General features: G+C 41.3%; 1 protein-coding gene across 2 annotated transcripts in view; it reads left to right on the top strand.

Annotated features, from left to right (window-relative positions):
- Nucleotides 1-20521, top strand: part of esyt2b (extended synaptotagmin-like protein 2b) — a 148159-nt gene that overhangs the window by 42650 nt on the left and 84988 nt on the right. For both annotated transcript variants that reach the window (XM_055664564.1, XM_055664573.1), the window contains exon 2: nt 14585-14626. In XM_055664564.1, coding sequence (XP_055520539.1) covers nt 14585-14626 — 42 coding nt within the window. The remainder of the gene's footprint in view (nt 1-14584; nt 14627-20521) is intronic.

The raw sequence follows: 20521 nt of genomic DNA, 5'->3' as shown, positions 1-20521 counted from the left end.
CTACTGTGAAAACATTTGTTTGTGTACTATCCAGTCAAATCATACACGAGTACAATCAAGCCATCCACAAGGACAACAGATAGTGCAAATAAGGTGCACTATTACAACATTATAGCGTTGCAGTTACAGAAAAATTGCAGATGACAAAGTTACACAGTATGTGCTGATTTACAAGAAAGTACAAGGGCTGCAATGTGGTAGGTTGGGAGATCTGGACTATACATTAGCTTTGAGCGGACAGTCAGTAGTCTCATAACAGTGGGGACAAAGCTGTTTCTGAACTTGTTGGTATATGCTTTCAAGTTTTTTTACCTTCTGCCCGACAGGAGAGGGAAGAAGAGGGAATGGCTGTGATGAAAATGGTTTGATTCTGTTGGTCTCTTTCCCGACGTGCCTGTTCCCTAAGATTGGAATGCATAGGATACAGGGCAAGTTGACAAACTGGATTCAAAGTTGGCCTGTCAATAAGAGACAGAGATGGTTTGTAATATGTGTGAATGACTTTGATGTTGATGTGAGAGGCAAGATTGTTAAGTTTGGGACTGTCACAAATATTGGGAGAGTTGTTGACAGTAAAATGTGGTGGTGAAATTAATTAAAACCTGTGGACTGTTGTGAAATTGGACAAATGGAGTTCAATCCAAATGTGAAATTATGCCGTTTGGAATACTAATGAGGCTCGGACATACATCATGAGTGGGAGGACTTTAGGAGCATTGAAAGAACAGAACAAGTCTATAAATCCTTGGTGTAACAATAGTGACTATATAATCACTTTGAAGGGTATTGTGAAGTAGGGATTTTTGCAAACGATCATAACATAGTTAGTACTGAGGGCAGTTATAGGCCATGGTATAGGACATATATGATAACACTGAACAGTGTGCAGAGGAGATTCACCAGCATGTTGTCTGGGATAGAGCAACACAGTTATGAGGAGGGACATGAGAAATTAGGGTGGGTGGGGGGGGGGGTTGTGGGATATAATATATGAGGGATATAGCTAGGGTAGACTGCAGGAAACGACTTCCCCTATATCAGAGGTAGATGAAACCCGAATACATAGATTTAGGTTGAGGGAGAAGAGATTTATCGGCGATATGAGTGACATGTACATGCACTGCCTGAGATTGGGGATGAAGCTGGGTCACTTACAGCATTTAAAAAAGTGTCTAGATGTGTACTTGAATCAATTGAACATAGAAGGCAATGGATCAAGTGCTGGGTGATGGGATTAACATTGAAGAGTGCTCACTGGTGATGAGGCTGAGTTGGCCTGTTTCCATGCTGTATCATTTCACGTCAGGACAGGAAAAGTTAAAATATATCTCTCTTCACAGCATTTAAATTATTTATTATTTTATCATATTATGAGGGAAAATAATGTTATGCCATTAGGTCTGATATTGATTTCAGTTGCATTCCATACATTCGACTGAGTGGAATACTTGCCATTTGTAGCTGAGTGGTTTTCCATTGACTTGATCATATGGGAGGAATCGCATTCAACATTAGTTGTAAGGTAAGTTTTTGAGGCTTGAGTCATGAGCTATCTCACAAGATGCAGTTCAGTGAAAATAATTTTAGAAGGAAGGAATACATGTAAGTTAAGTTTAGTTTAGTTAATTTGTTTAATTATGCATGCTGATTTTTTTTCCCTTTTAGATGGAGTGTGTTGGTAATTAGAATTGTTGATTCTTTTTATCTAATCATTAAATAAAGACAGGGCAACATTCGTCAAATTTTCTGAAAATTGAAAATGGGCAGGCCCTGCTCTCCCCACTTCACTAAACCTTTGTCAGACCATATGTGGTCAATCACCAGGATGATTGCAGTATTCTGTATCTTGGGGCCACCGATTTCACATAAGAGACTTTGTATTCTGCTGGACTAGAGTGGGACTTCAAGAAAGTGGCTAACCATTGCAGAAGTGGTAGATGTTGAGAGATTTATCACTTCCTTGGCATTCAGCCATGTGTTTTCAAATGTTTCAGTAATTACAAGTTAAATATTTTCCTATGTGTCTGTGAAACTTTTGTTTTCTTCTTAACAATTCTGCAGATTTGAGTTGAACTCAAGTTGCAATAATCGAAATCTCCACAAAATTATTTACTCTATCAGCAGATGGCTTCAAATTCGTGCATCATTCTGACCGCTTAAAGTATTTTATCTGTGCCTGTCTGTTGAAAGTCATTTTGAGAGTCTAGCTACTCTCAAAAAGGAATGGTTGTAAATTGAATCTTGGTAACAACACTCGCTCGAGACAGGAGATTGTGTTTCAAAGACTTGAAGACAAATCAAGATATTGTGGGAGTACTGTTCTGTTACATATCGGCATATTGGGGGGGGGGGTCGGTCGGTCGGTGATCAGATTGAGAATTTTGTGAAATACGTGACTCTCACGCTCAATGCGTGAGAGTTGACAGCCATGATGTACTTGGATAGGACGGGTTTAGAAGGATATGTACCAATCATGGGCAGGTGGAACCAGTATAGTTGGGACATATTGGCTGTTGTGGGCAAGTTGGGCTGATGGGCCTGATTCCACGCAGTATCACTCTATGACTTTCTAGTATTCAAGCTGATTTTTATCGCTCTGTTAACATCACTAAATTACCACCTAATCGTTACGCTGTCATTTACAGACTTTGTAGTTGAAAATTGGTTGTGATATGCTTTGGGATGTTGTGAGGTGCTTAAAAACACATGTTTGTTCTAAACATTGAATAATATAAGTATTTAGTACAGTCAGTTACCGAGGAGTGTACAGCAGGGTTTATTCTCTATATCTGCCCTACTTTCATGCCTGGCCGCACCCATCTCCATATCCTACTTTGTGCAGGCTTGATCATTCTAATACGTCTTGCAACTTGAGAATGTAGCGGTCCTTCTGTTCACTGAGGTCAGCGATGTTCTCAGTTATCAGCTTGCACTTTAACGTTTCAAAAAGAAAGAAACGTTTTTGAGCTGAAATTATGCAGAAATAACCTTTAACTTGATACCCTATGAGATACTCTAATACTGCAAGATTCAGTCCATTTGCTTTCAGTGCCCGGAACGCGCTGCCAGGGATGATGGTGGTGGCAGATGCCACTGTGGCTTTTAAGAGGCATTGAGACAGGCACATGGATATGCAGGGAATGGAGGGATATGGATCATAAGCAAGCATAAGCGATTAAGTTATCTTGAGATCATGTTTGGCACAGATATTGTGGGTTGAATGGCCTGTTCTGTGCTGTACTTTTCTATGTTCTAAGTATGTCAAAGTGCCACTTTAGATCATTGAGCGCATAAACTTAGGCTGATGTATAAATATAGAATTGAGGAACAGTGGAAGTGGCCCTCTGATGAGCAAAATATTAAAATACAAAGGATGCCAATTTGCATATGAGCAGGTGAGTTATTCCTGATGCCCTGGCTAGTAATCTCTCAATCAGCACCACTAAAACAGATAATCCAGTCACTTTAACATTGCAGTTCGTGGAGGCTTGCTTTGCACAATTTGTACTGATTTCTATGACTCCGCAAATAGAAATCGTTGTTGGGCTGCAAAGTGCTTTAGAAAAGTCTAAAGAGGTGGCATAGAAATGCAAGTGGCATAGAAATGTACGTCTTTCGTCACATACGTTACCATGGTGAGTTTAGTAAATAATTAAGATGGTTTATGGAGTTTATGTGGATGGAAAAGGAAAGCAGTGGCAGATGAAATTTAATGCAGCACAGTGCGATGCGGGGGCCCAGGAAGAATCTGTAGTGGCATAGTAGTACAATGGGCACAATTCTCAAAGGTGTGCAGTAACAGGGAGGACTGGATGTGTTTTTATTTATGTAGGAAAGAACTGAAGGAACATCTCAACCCCAAAACGTCACCCATTCATTCCTTGTCTCCAGAGATGCTGCCTGTGCCTCTGAGTTACTCCAGCTTTTTGTGTCTATCTGTGCTTTTATGTAGCTCTTTTGAAAGTTACACGTCAGGTTGAAAAGCAATTACAAAAATATTCCAGAACCTGAGCTTCATAAATGGAGGTAGAATAGTTCCGTAGCAAGGAAGTTATGAAGAATCGTAATGTAACATTATTTTTGTAACATTAATCCAACTCTGGTCACTGCACTTTAGGAAAGATGTGAAGAATTTGGAGTGTGCACAGGAAAGATTTACTGGAATGGAGATGGGAAACGTGCTACATGGAAAAATTGGAGAAAATTGGGTTCATCCATGTGGTAAAGAATATTAATAGGAACACGAGGGACAACTTTTTCACAGAGGGTGGGGTGGGTATATGGAACAAGCTGCCAGAGGGGGTAGTAGAAACCGGTATTATAACACCATTTAAAATACATTTGGACAGGTACATGGATAGGAGAGGTTTAGAGCTATGAGACATTCGTGGGCAGGTGACACTAGTGTAGATGGGCATCTTGCAGGCACATGCCGTGTGTAATTACTCAAGGTAGGCAGTCAGTCGGCTTTAAAAAAAAAAGATTGTTCTCTCTGTAAAAATAAAAAATAAAAACAGTGACGATTCAATTTGCCCAAGGCTTCCTAGTCTCCTTTATTCTGAATTACTGAATGGGTGGGGGATGAAGGGTGACGGCAGGTGGAGAGATGGTGGGAAAAACGGGAGCACAGGGAAAAGTTGAATCAGTTGTCATCTAATTGAATGACAACACTTGTTCAAGGGACCAATTGGGAGGAGAGTTCCTTTCAGAGTGTGTGGAGAGTCTGTGCCAGGGGTAAAGTTGCGGGGAGAGCAGGAGTGTTGAGAAGGAGGGGGTTGGGGATAATGCCAGTAACTCACGGCTGCCGCAGCTCTCCAGGCGCGAAGCCACGGCATTGTAGCCGGGCATAGAAGCAGTTTGGTGAGCTGCGAGCGGGGTCCTGACAGCAGAACTGGCTGCCAATTCAGCGCCTTCTGCCGGCCCGCTCACCTCTGGCAATGCTCTCCGTCTGAACACCTCTCACCTGCCGCTCGCTCATGTCAGTTGCTTCCTGCAAATCCTTAAATTCCCACAGCCGAGTAACCTCAATCGTGCTGTCGGAATTTAAGGATTTGCGGGAAGCTGACATGAGTGGGGCCAGCGAGCGGCAGAAGAGAGGTTTTTAGATGGAGAGCTGCCAGAGGTAAGCGGGGGCCGGCAGAAGCCACTGAGATGGCGGCTTGTTGTGGCGGCCGCTCGCAGCCACCCGAGCTGCTTCTCCCCCCCCCCCCGGCCACAATGCGGTGGCTCCGTGAAAGGAGCGTCGCAAGTGGGTCACTGGTATGATCCAGATCCCCTCCTTCACAACGCTCCTACCCTCCTCGCAACTTTACCCAGGGCCAGACTCCCCAAACGCTGTGAAAGGAGCTCTCCCCCCCACCCCGGGAAATACGGTATTTAAAAACATCACCAAAAAATGTACTTACCACAGCATTGGTACACTATCTCCATTCTTCTCTCTCTGTTTCCTAAGATACACTTAAAATAATGCCAATCCGTATTTGAAAACCCCGACAAGAAACTAGTGCTACGCATGCGCAGTAGGCTGCTGCACCTGCCCAGTGCTGCAAAGGCAGAATTTCAGCTGCCTTCAGCCCCGCTTCAAACTGACTGCTTCCAGCAGCGCTGACGGCACATGGGCTGCACAGACCTTCAAGGGTTACAAACGCTGCGGATGAAAGGCACGGAGAATTAGGCCTACCTAAGAGATCGATCTCTTAGATACGCATAATTCTCCCATGCCTTTACTATTTATATTTAGTAATTACCATGTTATAATTTTAGTCGGGGTACGCAAGGTAGGCACTGCCTACCCTGACTAAAATTATAACATGGTAATTACTAAATATAAATAGTAAAGGCATGGGAGAATTATGCCATCTAAGAGATCGATCGGCACGTGCCTGGTATCTTGGTAGGCATAGGCAAGTTGGACTGAAGGACCTGTTTCCGTGCTGTATGACTCAATGATTCTAAGATTAAAAGATATGATGGACAGGGCCAGCCTTAGGGGTTGCGGGGCCCAATTGGGAACAATTTTGGTGAACCCCAGATTCCCAGCCAAGGTGTGTCAGCCCAGTTATTTAGTATATATTATGAAATGGTACACACGAGGTGCTATGGATTATACACTGTGTGAATCTCTCCTGCTTCCTCCCGTTTGACTGTCAGTAGCTCCGCTGGCTTCCAACCTTTATCGCGTTTGCTCGCTGCATTTCATCAAAAGTAAGTCAATAATGCATTACTTTTGATGAAATTCAGCGAGCAAACGCGATAATTCCCGATATTTTGGATCTTTAAATCTCCACGGCAAATGTCTGCTGTTCACTGCCGTTTTCCATGTTTTTAACGGGTGTGAAAGTGCGTGTTTCCCCATTCACTAACATGTCAAAATTATGTTGTGTCTTGGGTCTATGTGTTTGTATGTATGGCTGCAGAAACGGCATTTCGTTTGGACCTCAAGGGGTCCAAATGACAATAAATGTATCTTATCTTATCTTATCTTATCTTACCGAAGTGACATATGTCCTCCAGTTAAATTTTTCGGTCACGTGAGGGGGGATCTACGCTCATTTGACATTTGGTGAAATCACCCTATAACATGCAGGTACATTCATTTAAAATTAAATTCAGTGATAATTTCACATGATTTCTCACTGTGTAAAGCTCAATATCTGACCAATTTCTGTTTAACACGTTTGGTCTGCCTTGAGCATTTTTCTCTCCCAAAACAGTTCCTATCTAGCAAACCGATCAACGAACCAACATCCAACTCCATCTTAAATATAGCCAATGAACTGGCCTCAACTACCTTCTGTGGCAGAGAATTCCACAGATTCACCGCTCTCTGTTAAAAACGTTTTTCTCATCTCAGTCCTAAAAGACTTCCCCTTTATCCTTAAACTGTGACCCCTTGTTCTGGACTTCCCCAACATCGGGAACAATCTTCCTGCATCTAGCCTGTCCAAACCCTTAAGAATTTTGTAAGTTTCTATAAGATCCCCCCTCAATCTTCTACATTCTAGCGAGTACAAGCCGAGTCTATCCAGTCTTTCTTCATATGAAAGTCCTGACATCCCAGGAATCAGCCTGGTGAACCTTCTCTGGACTCCCTCTATGGCAAGATTAGGAGCCCAAAACTGTACCAATACTCCAGGTGTGGCCTCACCAAGACCCTGGATAACTGCAGTAGAACCTCCCTGCTCCTAAACTCAAATCCTTTTGCTATGAATGCTAACATACCATTCGCTTTCTTCACTGCCTGCTGCACCTGCGTGCCTACTTTCAATGACTGGTGTACCATGACACCCAGGTCTCGTTGCATCTCCCCTTTTCCTAATCGGCCACAATTCAGATAATAGTCTGCTTTCCTGTTTTTGTCACCAAAGTGGATAACCTCACATTTATCCACATTATACTGCATCTGCCATGCATTTGCCCACTCACCCAGCCTATCCAAGTCACCTTGCAGCCTCCTAGTTTAGAGGGGTTTAAACGGTTTAGAGATGTTTAGAGGGCTTCAGATGGGTTCAGGTGTGTTTAGAAATGAATAGGGGGGCTGGAGGGGGTTTAGAGGTGTTAAGAGGGTCCCAGAGGGGTTTAGAGATGTTATAAGCCCCCGTGAGAAATTGTAATTCTCTGAAATTGAAGATAGACATAAAGCTGGAGTAACTCAGCAGGACAGGCAGCGCAGCGACTCTGGAGAGAAGACCCTTCTTCAGACTGAACTGAACTCTCGTCGGTGAGAGTACTTGTGATTGTCTGAAGAAGGGTCTCGACCAGAAACGCAACCCTCTCCCCAGAGCTGCTGCCCGTCCCGCTGAGCCACCTTCAACTTCAGAGCCAAACAAAAAACACAGAGTGCTGGAGGAACTCAGCGGGCCAGGCGGCTGCCTCACCCGCTGGGTTTCTCCAGCATTTTTGTCTACCGCAAAACGTCAATGATTCCGGGAATGCTGAGGCGACAGGGTGATAGAGAAGGAGTGGGAGAGCTAGAGAGAGACGCGATGGGGAGCGGGAGAGAGAGCGCGAGAGAAAGAGGGAGGGAGGGAGAGAGCAAAAGACAGAGAGACACAGCGTGGGTCGGTAGGTGAATGACTAACCTGCACACCAGGAAGAAGCCCCTTCTCGCAGTCCGGGGCCCTCACTCATGATGGTGAGTTTAATGAAATTCTCAACGTGTCATCGATCTACATTCCTCAGTAAATGTAATTGTGTTTTAAACAAGTATTAATGACGCCGCGTGAATTTTATTCAAAGGAACACGGCGTCATTAATACTTGTTCAAAACACAATAACATTCACTGAGGAATGCGGATGGATGCAGATTGATGACATTGCATAACAAGGTGTTAACTACTTGCTGTTAAGAAGTGCTAACAGTACTAGTTAACAAATCGTTTGTGTCTGATGGCCGTGCAGCGGTTGTTATACATGTTCGTTTAAAAAAAATCCGGATGGCGAATTAAAAAAAAATCTTTATTTAACAAAGAGAATTCGTATTTCCGTACGAAAAATGGAACATTAATGCGGGGCCCAATTGGGAGCAATCGGTCAAATCGGCTTAAGTTCAAGTTCAAGTGAGTTTATTGTCATGTGTCCCTGTATAGGACAATGAATTCTTGCTTTGCTTAAGCACACAGAAAATAGTAGGCATTTACTACAAAACAGATAAATGTGCCCATATACCATGATATAAATATATACACACATGAATAAATAAAGTGATAAAGTGCAAATAGCAGAAAGTGGTTATTAATAATCAGAGTTTTGTCCGAGCCAGGTTTAATAGCCTGATGGCTGTGGGGAAGTAGCTATTCCTGAACCTGGTTGTTGCAGTCTTCAGGCTCCTGTACCTTCTACCTGAAGGTAGCAGGGAGATGAGTGTGTGGCCAGGATGGTGTGGGTCCTTGATGATACTGCCAGCCTTTTTGAGGCAGCGACTGCGATAAATCCCCTCGATGGAAGGAAGGTCAGAGCCGATGATGGACTGGGCAGTGTTTACTACTTTTTGTAGTCTTTTCCTCTCCAGGGCGCTCAAATTGCCGAACCAAGCCACGATGCAACCGGTCAGCATGCTCTTTACTGTGCACCTGTAGAAGTTAGAGAGAGTCCTCCTTGACAAACCGACTCTCCGTAATCTTCTCAGGAAGTAGAGGCGCTGATGAGCTTTTTTGATAATTGCGTTGGTGTTCTCGGACCAGGAAAGATCTTCAGAGATGTGCACGCCCAGGAATTTGAAGTTCTTGACCCTTTCAACCATCGACCTGTTGATATGAATGGGGCTGTGGGTCTCCCTCCTACTCCTTCCAAAGTCCACAATCAGTTCCTTGGTTTTGCTGGTGTTGAGGGCCAGGCTATTGCGCTGGCACCATATGGACAGTTGCTTGATTTCCCTTCTATAAGGCGGGCCCTGATGATGGAGGTATACTCAGCGAGGTGGCTCTAGAAATCGTGGACGCATTGGTGATCATTTACCAATGTTCTATAGATTCTGGATCGGTTCCTGTGGATTGGAGGGTAGATAATGTTATCCCACTTTTCAAAAAGGAGGGAGAGAGAAAGCAGGTAATTATAGATCAGTTAGCCTGGCATCAGTGTTGAGGAAGATGCTGGAGTCGATATTCAAAGATGTAATAGCTGAGTATTTGGATAGCAGTAACAGGATCGGTCCAAATCAGCATGGATTTACGAAGGGGAAATCCACGCTTGACAAATCTTCTGGAATTTTTTGAGGATGTACCATGTAAAATGGACAAGGGAGAGCCACTGGATGTAGTGTACCTGGTCTTTCAGAAATCTTTTGATAAGGTCCCATACAGGAGATTAGTGGGCAAAATTAGAGCACATGATATTGGGGATGGGGTATTGACATGGATAGAAAATTGGTTGGCAGACAGGAAACAAAGAGCAGAGATTAACAGGTCCCTTTGAGAATGGCAGACGGTGACTAGTAGGGTGCCGCAAGGCTCGGTGCTGGGACCGCAGCTATTTATAATATACATTAATGATTTAGATGAAGGAATTAAAAGTCACACTAGTAAATTTGCAGATGACAAAGCTGGGTGACAGGGTGAAGAGGATGGTATGAGGATGTAGGGTGACTTGGACAGGTTGGGTGAGTGGGCAGATGCATGGCAGATGCAGTATAATGTGGATACATGTGAGGTTATCCACTTTGGTGGCAAGAACAGGAAGGCAGATTATTATCTGAATGGTGTCAGGTTAGGAAAAGGGGAAGTACAACTAGACCTGGGTTTCCTAGTACATCAGTCACTGAAAGTAAGCATGCAGGCACAACAGGCAGTGAAGAAAGCTAATGTTGGCCATAACGAGAAGAGTTGAGTATAGGAGCAAAGAAGTCCTCCTGCAGTTGTACAGGGTGCTGGTGAGACCACACCTGGAGTATTGTGTGCGGGTTTGGTCTCCTAATTGATGTAGGACATTCTTGCTATTGAGGGAGTGCAGCGTAGGTTCATGAGGTTAATTTCCGGGATGGCGGGACTGTCACATGAAGAAAGAATGGAGCGACTGGGATTGTATTCACTGAAATTTAGGAGGATGAGAGGGTATCTTATAGAAACATATAAAATTATTAAGTGATTGGACACACTAGAAGCAGGAAACGTGTTCCCGATGTTGGGGGAGTGCAGAACCAGGGGCCACGGTCCCCCAAGAATAAAGGGTCGGCTATTTAGAACTGAGATGAAGAAAATCTTTTTCACACCAAGTTGTGAATTTGTAGAATTCTCTGCCTCAGACGGCAGTGGAGGCTGATTCACTGGATGCATTCAAAAGAGAGCTAGATAAAGCTCTTAAGGGTAGCGGAATCTATGGGGAGAAGGCATGAACGGGGCACTGATTGTGGATGATCGAAGGGCCGAATGGCCTACTCCTGCAACTATTGTCCATGTATCTATGCAAAATCACAAGCAATGTAGAAGGTAGATAAAAGAGAAACATTCCCATTGTTGGAAGGATCGAGCACTAGGCAGCGTTTCTTTTTCTGATGGTGTGTGCTGGCAGGCACCACCTCTACATAGTTAAAAACTAGATTGATGTAGAGCAGAGTAATAGCTGTGCATCAACTGTGATATGCGTACTAGCAATTTTTTAATCAACAAGAAAAAGCACATGAATTGGGTGACACAAGCTTTAATTGATTGACAAAAGATGTGATGAGAAGGTTGATAATTCAGCAAATAATTATCATCTAGAATGCATTACCTACCGGGTAGATTTAACTAGAGCTTTCAAAGGAGAATGGGATCAGTACTTGAAAAAATAATTGCAAACAAGATATTCTACTGCAGTGAAAAATTGATAGGGTTGCTCCTGCAGAGAGATTGAATATATCTGAGAGCCAAAGACCCCTTTTTTTACTGGCACTACTTTTTACATGGATTTATCCTAATTAATCAATTTCTCAAAGGTGTGGGGCAAATGGGAAATCTACCCTGTTATGCACAGTTAGCTTGCAAATTCTGTAGGTTTACAATTTACTGCATATTTTTTTAAATTACCCGAGCTGGTTGGTTGTTTTGTTTGTCCTGTAATTGTGTGTATAGTTAACGTGTTTCGCAATTAAACTAATTGGAATAAGCCCACCTGGGGGTGGTGCATTCTGTGGTCAAAGACAGACACAAAATGCTGGAGTATCTCAGTGGGTCTAGAGAGGGTTCAGTGGGGGTTTATTAGAATGACGATCCCAGGGATGATTGGTCTAAATTATGAGGAGCATTTGTAGGCTCTGGGCCTGTACTTGTTGGAGTTTAGAAGGATAAGGGACGATCTCATTGAAACCTATCATATGGAAGGCTGAGATAGAGCAGACATGGAAAGGAAATGCTGGAGTAACTCAGCGGGTCAGGCAGCATCTCTGGAGAGAAGGAATAGGTGACATTTCAGGTCGAGACCCTTCTTCCGACCCGAAACATCAAGACCCGAAACATCACCCATTCCTTCTTTCCCGCGATACTGCCTGTCCCACTGAGTTACTCCAGCATTTTGTGTCTACCTTCGATTTTAATCTGCATCTGCAGTTATTTCCTAGACATGGAAAGGATACTTCTAGTAATGGGAGGGTCTAGTAGCAGAGGGCACAGCCTCAGAATAAAAGGGCGAGTACTTGTAAAATAACTTGCCCCTCACATCGTCTTTCAAATTTGCCCCTCTCGTCCTAAAGCTGTGCGCTCGAGTCTTTGACATTTTCAGCCTTGGATAAAGATTCTTACTGTTTACCCTATCTAGACTTTCATAATTTTATATATTTGTGTCGGGTCTCCCCTCAACCTCAATCTCCAAGCCTCTGGATTTACTTGTTCAAGAAGGAACTGCAGATGCTGGACGATCGAAGGGCACACAAAATTGCTGGAGAAACTCGGCGGGTGCAGCAGCATCTATGGAGCGAAGAAAATAGGCAACGTTTCGGGCCGAAACCCTTCTTCAGTCTGAATTTTGTGTACCTCTGGATTTACTTAATGTAATGGGGCAACCAGAACTGCAGACAATTCTCTAAATGCAAACCATATGTTTTCTTACACCACTTTATCTATTTGTGCTGCCACTTTCAGGGAACTATGGAATTGGACCCGCTCACTCTATACATCAATGCAGTTAATGGTCTTACCCGTGACTCTTTACTTTTCTCTTGCATTCGACCAGCCAAAACCCTTCCTCCAAAACCATCTGTCTTCAATGAGTATGCCAGTTCTGACTCCAAATGACCAAGAGGTCATGGAGTATGTTTGTCTTTTTAAAAGATACCTTGAATACATTTGAAATATTCTGTCCTTAATACTTCAGTCCCAGCTAATATGAAATATCCTTCTTTCCTGTCCTATTGTTTTTGCCCATCTTAGAAATCTGCGTGCATAGTTGATGTTTTATCTTGCGCTGATGGGGAAAAATATATACTCCCAGCATTGAGTATTTTTTTAGTTCAATTTGTACACCTCATTTATTAACCAATATTGCCCACCTATTGTTTTAATTTCCATCTCTGTCTTATCTGGAAGCCCTGCATCAGTGGCCATTCCTGCTCTTCTTTAAGCTCTGTTTCAGTAATCGTTACAATAATATATTTTTATCTCTGCCTCCAGTTCATCAGCTGTATTTACTGCACACATTGAATTCAAGGAGACATAATTGACACAGCCATTTTTTTGCCCCTTTTCCAATGTTTGTTTCCTCTTTATATTAATCTCCTACTTCATATATTCATTTTTGCCTCACTTAAAACCCATCTCCTTTAAATTTTGCCCCTCATCTTAAAGCTGGTCCCTCTAGTCTTTGACATTTCCACCCTGGGAGACAAGTTCTGACTGTCTACCATTTGTGCACCTGTATTAATCAAGAGATGACCATTAAAACAAATTCCTGTCTTAAATTCTTTCCATTTCACTAAGAGCTCTTCACTTTGTTTGTGTATTGTAAAAATACAGACCAGCCTCCCCATGAGTATCTGAAGCTGCTCAATGGCATCCTATCACAAGCATCCCACACCGGAATTTGATCTGTAGCCAAAGAGGATTGTGTTTGTGTGCTTTTAGAACAAAATCCTCCATCATCCTATCTCGTTTGCATAGTACTGTGGACTTGACTTTGGCAATATTCCACGGAGGAACTATTTCGCTTGCTAGTGTTCAGAGCTGAAAACTGACATGGGATGATAATGCTCACCGGAGACTATTGCACCACCGGCTCTGTCTAATAATAGCCACCCATTCATGCTTTGCCTAAAACATCCTGCTGTTTCGAACTCACTGCAGTGTTGTCAGCTGTCACTCGAGTTTCATATTTGAGAATTGGAGCTCATACACCTTAGGGCACTTCCAACCCCTGTGCTCACTTGCCTCAACATTGATATTCGGGCTGTTTCACCCATGCAAGACATGCATTCAGTGGAGCTGCTCATGTTTGAGCTAAAATTCTGCCACGAGTTCTCTCCTTCCCAATCCTACAGAATACTGCCTATCTGATATGGGTTCTGTTAATCTTTTCTTGATTTAAAAAAAAAAAAAAATCTTGACATAGAAGATAGAAACGTAAAGCACATGAACTGGTCCTTCACCTAGAATATTTGTGCCCAACACGATGCCAAGATAAACTAACCTCCTCTGTCTGCACGTGATCCATGTCCTTCTATTCCATGCAAATTCATGTGTCTGTCTCAAAACCTCGTCATCACCACAATCATATCTGCCATCACCACCACCCCTTGCAGGGTGTTCTCGGCATTCACCACTCTGTGTAAAAACAAAATGTCCTGCAAATCTCTTTAAACTTTTTCCCTTCCACGTTAAATTATGCCCTCGGGTCTTTGACATTTCCACCCTGGGAAAATGGCTCTGACTGTCTACCCTATCTATGCCCCTCATAGTTTTATATACATATCACATCTACCCTCAAACTCAGATGTTCCAGAGAAAACAATCCAGAGAAAGTCAATACAACCCCTGTAACCCAGCCATCGTTCTGGTAAACTTCATCTGCACCCTCGCCAAAGCCTCCACATCTTTTTTTTTTTCATGGTGCAACCAGAAATGAGTAATGGGGCAACCAGAACTAACATTTTAAACTAATATTTCACCTTTTGTCATTTCAGGTTCACTTCCCAGACGTGGAGAGAGTGGAATGGTTAAACAAGGTAGGGTAATTTAGTTTTATCACGAACGTAGATTCTGTAAATGCTTTCAAGAGAGCCGGGTGATGAATAATTTATTTCCTTTTTTTGAGGCAAATTTTTATGGAGCACTAATTTATGCACCAACTCTTCAGATTCCCCGTGTTAATTTTGAAAATAACCCTTGTTACAATTGCAAGCACATTGTGTCAGTGGATAAGTGAGTCTTGTTCTTCCTGCATGGAATGTGTAATGTGGCACCAGGGGACTAATGGCTCTTGGCTTTGATTTCACCGAGCGCCAACAAATCTCATGTGAAGCTCCTTTGCAGATTATATTATGCAAAAAGAAAAGAGTGGGTTAGTAATGAAGCATCCTATATTTGTTGTGCTATGGATTTTTTTTTTGTTAGCACATATGTTGATACTGGCTTAATTACACTGCATATGCAATAACAATAAAACAATGAAATTCTTACCATAACACAGATAATATATAATAAACAAAACATTCAATGAATTATTAACCACAATACTCATGCAAAAATCCCAAACTCCTCAAACTCCTCCATGGGGAAACTGCTAGAGTCAGTTATTAAAGTTGTGATAGCGGCACATTTGGAAAGTGGTGAAATCATTGGACAAAGTCAGCATGGATTTATGAAGGGTAAATCATGTCTGACGAATCTTATAGAATTTTTCGAGGATGTAACTAGTAGAGTGGACAAGGGAGAACCAGTGGATGTGTTATATCTGGACTTTCAGAAGGCTTTCGACAAGGTCCCGCATAAGAGATTAGTATACAAACTTAAAGCACATGGTATTGTGGGGTTCAGTATTGATGTGGATAGAGAACTGGCTGGCAGACGGGAAGCAAAGAGTAGGAGTTAAAGGGTCCTTTTCAGAATGGCAGGCAGTGACTAGTGGGGTACTGCAAGGCTCAGTGCTGGGACCCCAGCTATTTACAATATATATATTAATGATTTGGACGAGGGAAGTGAATACAACATCTCCACAAGTTTGCGGATGACACGAAGCTGGGGGGCAGTGTTAGCTGTGAGGAGGATGCTTGGAGGCTGCAATATGACTTGGATAGGCTGGGTGAGTGGGCAAATGCACGGCAGATGCAGTTTAATGTGGATAAATGGGAGGTTATCCATTTTGGTGGCAAAAACAGGAAAGTAGACTTTTACCTGAATGGTGGCCGATTAGGAAAAGGGGAGATGCAACGAGACCTGGGTGTCATGGTACACCAGTCATTGAAAGTAGGCATGCAGGTGCAGCAGGCAGTGAAAAAAGCGAATGTTAGCATTCATAGCAACAGGATTTGAGTATAGGAGCAGGGAGGTTCTACTGCAGTTAGACAGGTTCTTGGTGAGATCACGCCTGGAGTATTGCGTACAGTTTTGGTCTCCTAATCTGAGGAAGGACATTCTTGCCATAGAGGGAGTACAGAGAAGGTTCACCAGACTGATTCCTTGGATGTCAGGACTTTGATATGCAGAAAGACTGGATAGACTCGGGGCCAGTTCATTGGCTATATTTAAGAGGGAGTTAGATGTGGCCCTTGTGGCTAAAGGGGTCAGGGGGTATGGGGAGAAAGCAGGTACAGGATACTGAGTTGGATGATCAGCCATGATCATATTAAATGGCGGTGCAGTCTCGAAGGGCCAAATGGCCTACTCCTGCACCTATTTTCTATGTTTCTATGACAGGCAATTGAATAGACAAGGCTTAGAAGATGTGGACCTAGTGTAGGCAGATGGAACCAGTGTAGCTAGACAATAAAAAGAAGGTAATAACAAAGAACTGCAGATGCTAGTTTATACCAAATGTAGATTGGTTATTGCATGTGAACCAATCATAGTACGCGTTCAGGCCGTATTAGTAGACCGCCTGACAGATATGGCGAGTATGTTTGAATTTTAGCTGCATGTGTGTTTAACTATATTTGCTCTTTACGGGGAAGGATGTAGATTGGTTATTGCATGTGAACCAATCATAGTAGAATAGCATCACTAACCCCACCTTCCTGTATGATTCATACTAACACCCACTTCCTACACTGGTCAGTCTTGGAAGCAGTAACGATGAACTAACGACTAACGACCTGCTGTACCGTTATATAAGGGTACTGATTAAAGAGGATCTTGAACTTCAGATTGTGTCGATTACTTATTTATACCAAAGATAGACACAAAATGCTGGAGTAACTTAGCGGGTAAGGCAGCATCCCTGGAAAACATGGAAAGGAACATGGATGGATAAAAAGAAGGGTCCCGACTTGAAATATTACATGTCCATATTCTCCCGAGGTACTGCCTGGCCTGCTGAGTTTCAGCATTTTATGCTCTTCTTTGCACGAGGCAATAAAAAGGTTTGAATGGATATGGTGGCCTGAAGGCGGTACATATTTGATGTTAGTGTTGTGTAGCGTTAAAGAGCCTGATAGTTGTTGGGAAGAAACTATTCTTGAACCTGTTTGTCACGGTTTTCAGACTAGTATACCATCTTCCTGATGGGTGAGAGTGAAATGGCAGCGTCACCAATGTGATATGGGTCTTTTATATTATTGGCTGCCTCTATGAGTAAATATAGATCTTTGGATCCTTTCAATGATGGGGAGGTCAGAACCGACGAGTCCACGTCTACCTCTTCCATATTCACTAGCATAATCTGTATTTTACCCTGTGTGTTTAACTGTTTATTTACTTCAACTGCTACTGGTGATCGATGCTCTCAGTGTCTTGATCCAGTGTCATTTTCCTTTTCACCATAAAAAAAATAACCTGATTTGATGTTAGTTTGGATTCTGTTTATTTAGATAGATTCAGTTCAGATTAGTTGATTGTAATGGACATCAGTACAAATAGCAACCAGATGTGGAAAAAACTTATCCTTCCAATCCTTTAATACGTAACAATATTAAAAACATTATTTCCCTCTATAGCTATTTCGAGTCATAGAATTGTGCAGTACAGTAAACTGGCCCTTCGGATTGTTTTCTTTGGAACATCCATTCCAACTATTTTTTTTACCCATCTACACTAGTCCCATATGCCTAAATTAGGTCCATATCTTCTGTTGCCCCGTTACTCAATTCTGGTTGCACCACTAAAAGGACAGATGTGGAGGCTTTGGCGAGGGTGCAGAGGAAGTTTACCGGAACGATGGCTGGATTACAGGATTTGGATGGACTTTCTCTGGATTGTTTTCTCTGGAACATCCATTCCTACTTTTTTTTTTTGCTAATCTACACCAGTCCCATATGCCTGCATTAGGTCCATATCTTCTATACCTGTCTATTCGATTGCCTGTTTAAATGTCACTTAATACGGATCAGAACATTTTAGCAAAGATTCTAGCTAGAAGACTGAACAATTATATTAACAATCTGGTAAACACGGATCAAACGGGATTTATACCCAAAAGACAATCATTTAATAATTTGAGAAGGCTTTTCAATATAATGTACTCTCACAATGAGGACATTGAAGATATTTCAGTTGTTACGCTGGATGCAGAGAAGGCATTTGATTAGGTAGAATGGCAGTATTTATATAAGGTACTCCAAAAATTTAACACGGGAGAGAATTTTATTAGATGAGTTAAACTACTTTACGATAAACCTACGGCAAGAATATTAACTAATAATATGTTATCTCCAAAATTTTATTTATCAAGGGGTAATAGGCAGGGTTGTGCCTTATCACCATTGCTATTTGCCCTTATGATAGAACCGCTGGCTGAAAGGATTAGAAATCATCCGAATATTCACAGATATGACACTAAAGACTCAAAGAATAAAATGTCATTATATGCTGATGATATTCTTTTATATATTACTAATACACAAACGAGTATACCCACCTTATTAACACTAATTGATGAATTCGGCTCTTTTTCAGGATATAGAATAAATTGGAATAAAAGCGAAATTATGTCTCTAAAACCACAGGATGCGAGACGCTTACTAAAATTCTCTTTCAAAATTGCAACAGAAAAATTCAAGTATCTGGGTATTCAAATTACGAGAAGACACAAATCATTATTTAGCGCCAATTTTATGCCACTATTAAATAAACTGAATGATATGATTACATTTTGGAAAACGCTCCCGCTCTCATTGATAGGTAGAATTAACGCTATAAAAACGACTTTCTTACCACAATTAATATATTTGTTTCAAGCGATCCCAATATATATTTCAAAATATTTAAAAAATAAAACTAGATTCTACTATCACTAATTTTATATTGGATTACAGAGCACACAGAATTCAACGAAAGCATTTGTGTAAACCTAAAGAAGTTGGGGCCTTATCATTACCTAACTTTACGTATTACTACTGGGCAGTGCGTATTAAGAACATAATGTACTGGTTGGATAGTTCCACTCACCAGTCGGAGTGGATAAGAATGGAGAAAGAGGAGTGTTTCCCATATGATATAGGAACGATCTTGTTCTCACTGATAAAATTGAATAGTATAATATATAAGAAGAATTATTCACAATACAATAAGAATTTGGAAACAAAGAAAATTATCCTTGAAATTAAATAATCTATCAGTACTAACCCCACTATTGAACAAAACTGCATTCAAACCATCTCTTATCGACAAAACGTATAAACAATGGGATAGACTGAGGATTAGGAAAGCAGGAGATATGTATGAATTGGGCAAATTGTTATCATTTCATTTCACCAATTAAAATTTAAACTGAAGGATAATCAATATTTCAAATATATACAGATATGTGACTTTATGAAGAAATATACACATAGATTTCAAACTATATTTTTAGACCCTTTAGAAGAAGCAATGAATATTAAGGCTGATTCACAAAAACTAATATCATACTTTTATAATAATATATTAAATAGAGAATTACCCTCAACAGAAGCACTAAGAGAAGATTGGGAACATGAACTAATGAGAAAGATCCCGAAGGATAGATGGAAAAAGTATCTGATGAACACACATAATTGTTCCATTAATGAAAGACATAATTTAATTCAATTTAAATTATTACATAGACTATATTATTCAAAAACGAGGTTGAATAAATTTTACCCAAACGTCTTTCCCAGATGCGATAAATGTTTGTTTCAAAACGCTAATATAACACATTCATTTGTAGGATGTACAAAGTTGAATAAATTTTGGAGCGATATATTTGATATATTTACAAAGGTTTTCAAGTCAAGAATAGAACCTAATACGGAATGGATTATATTTGGAATAATAGTAGAAGATATCAATTTAAATAAGGACCAAAACTTTTTTTTTTACTAATTGGTTAATAATTGGAAAGAAATTGATACTTACATTTTGGAAAAATACAGCTATTCCAACTGTTAAAATGTGGATTAGGAATATGATGGACATATAGCACGCCTTGAAGAAATGAGACTCCGACTAATAGATAAATATGACCAATTCTTAAGGAGTTGGTCCCCTTTCATCGACTTTTTGTAATCATGTGATGCAGCGGTACCGTAAAGATTACTGATTTCAGGTCAGGTCGTGGATAGATTTACATCTCCGAATAAAGATTTGAAAATTTCTCTTAAGGGTCTTTTTCTCCTATTTCTACTTATTCTCCTAATCTATCTATACCTCTTAAAGCTTTATATGACCCACCTTTCATAAGTCATAGGAGCAGAATTAGGCTATTCGACCCATCAAGTCTACTTCGCCATTCTATCATGGTTGATATATCCCCCTCAACCCCATTCTGCCTTCTACCCATAACCCATTCAGCCTTCTTTCGTTCCAGTTAAACAAGCCTAGCCGAGGGACATTCATCATAACGAGACTTTCTCTACCAGTATCTCTACCAGCTGCATCACTGTGCTGTTACCATATGTACTACCCCTATTGGATTTTCCACAATGCATTACCTTGCACATGTATAA

Source organism: Leucoraja erinacea, chromosome 2 (assembly GCF_028641065.1).
Source record: "Leucoraja erinacea ecotype New England chromosome 2, Leri_hhj_1, whole genome shotgun sequence".
NCBI classification, from domain to species: Eukaryota; Metazoa; Chordata; class Chondrichthyes; order Rajiformes; family Rajidae; genus Leucoraja; species Leucoraja erinaceus.
The sequence above is the reverse complement of the archived record's forward strand: the minus strand, read 5'-3'. Positions and strand labels throughout refer to the sequence as shown.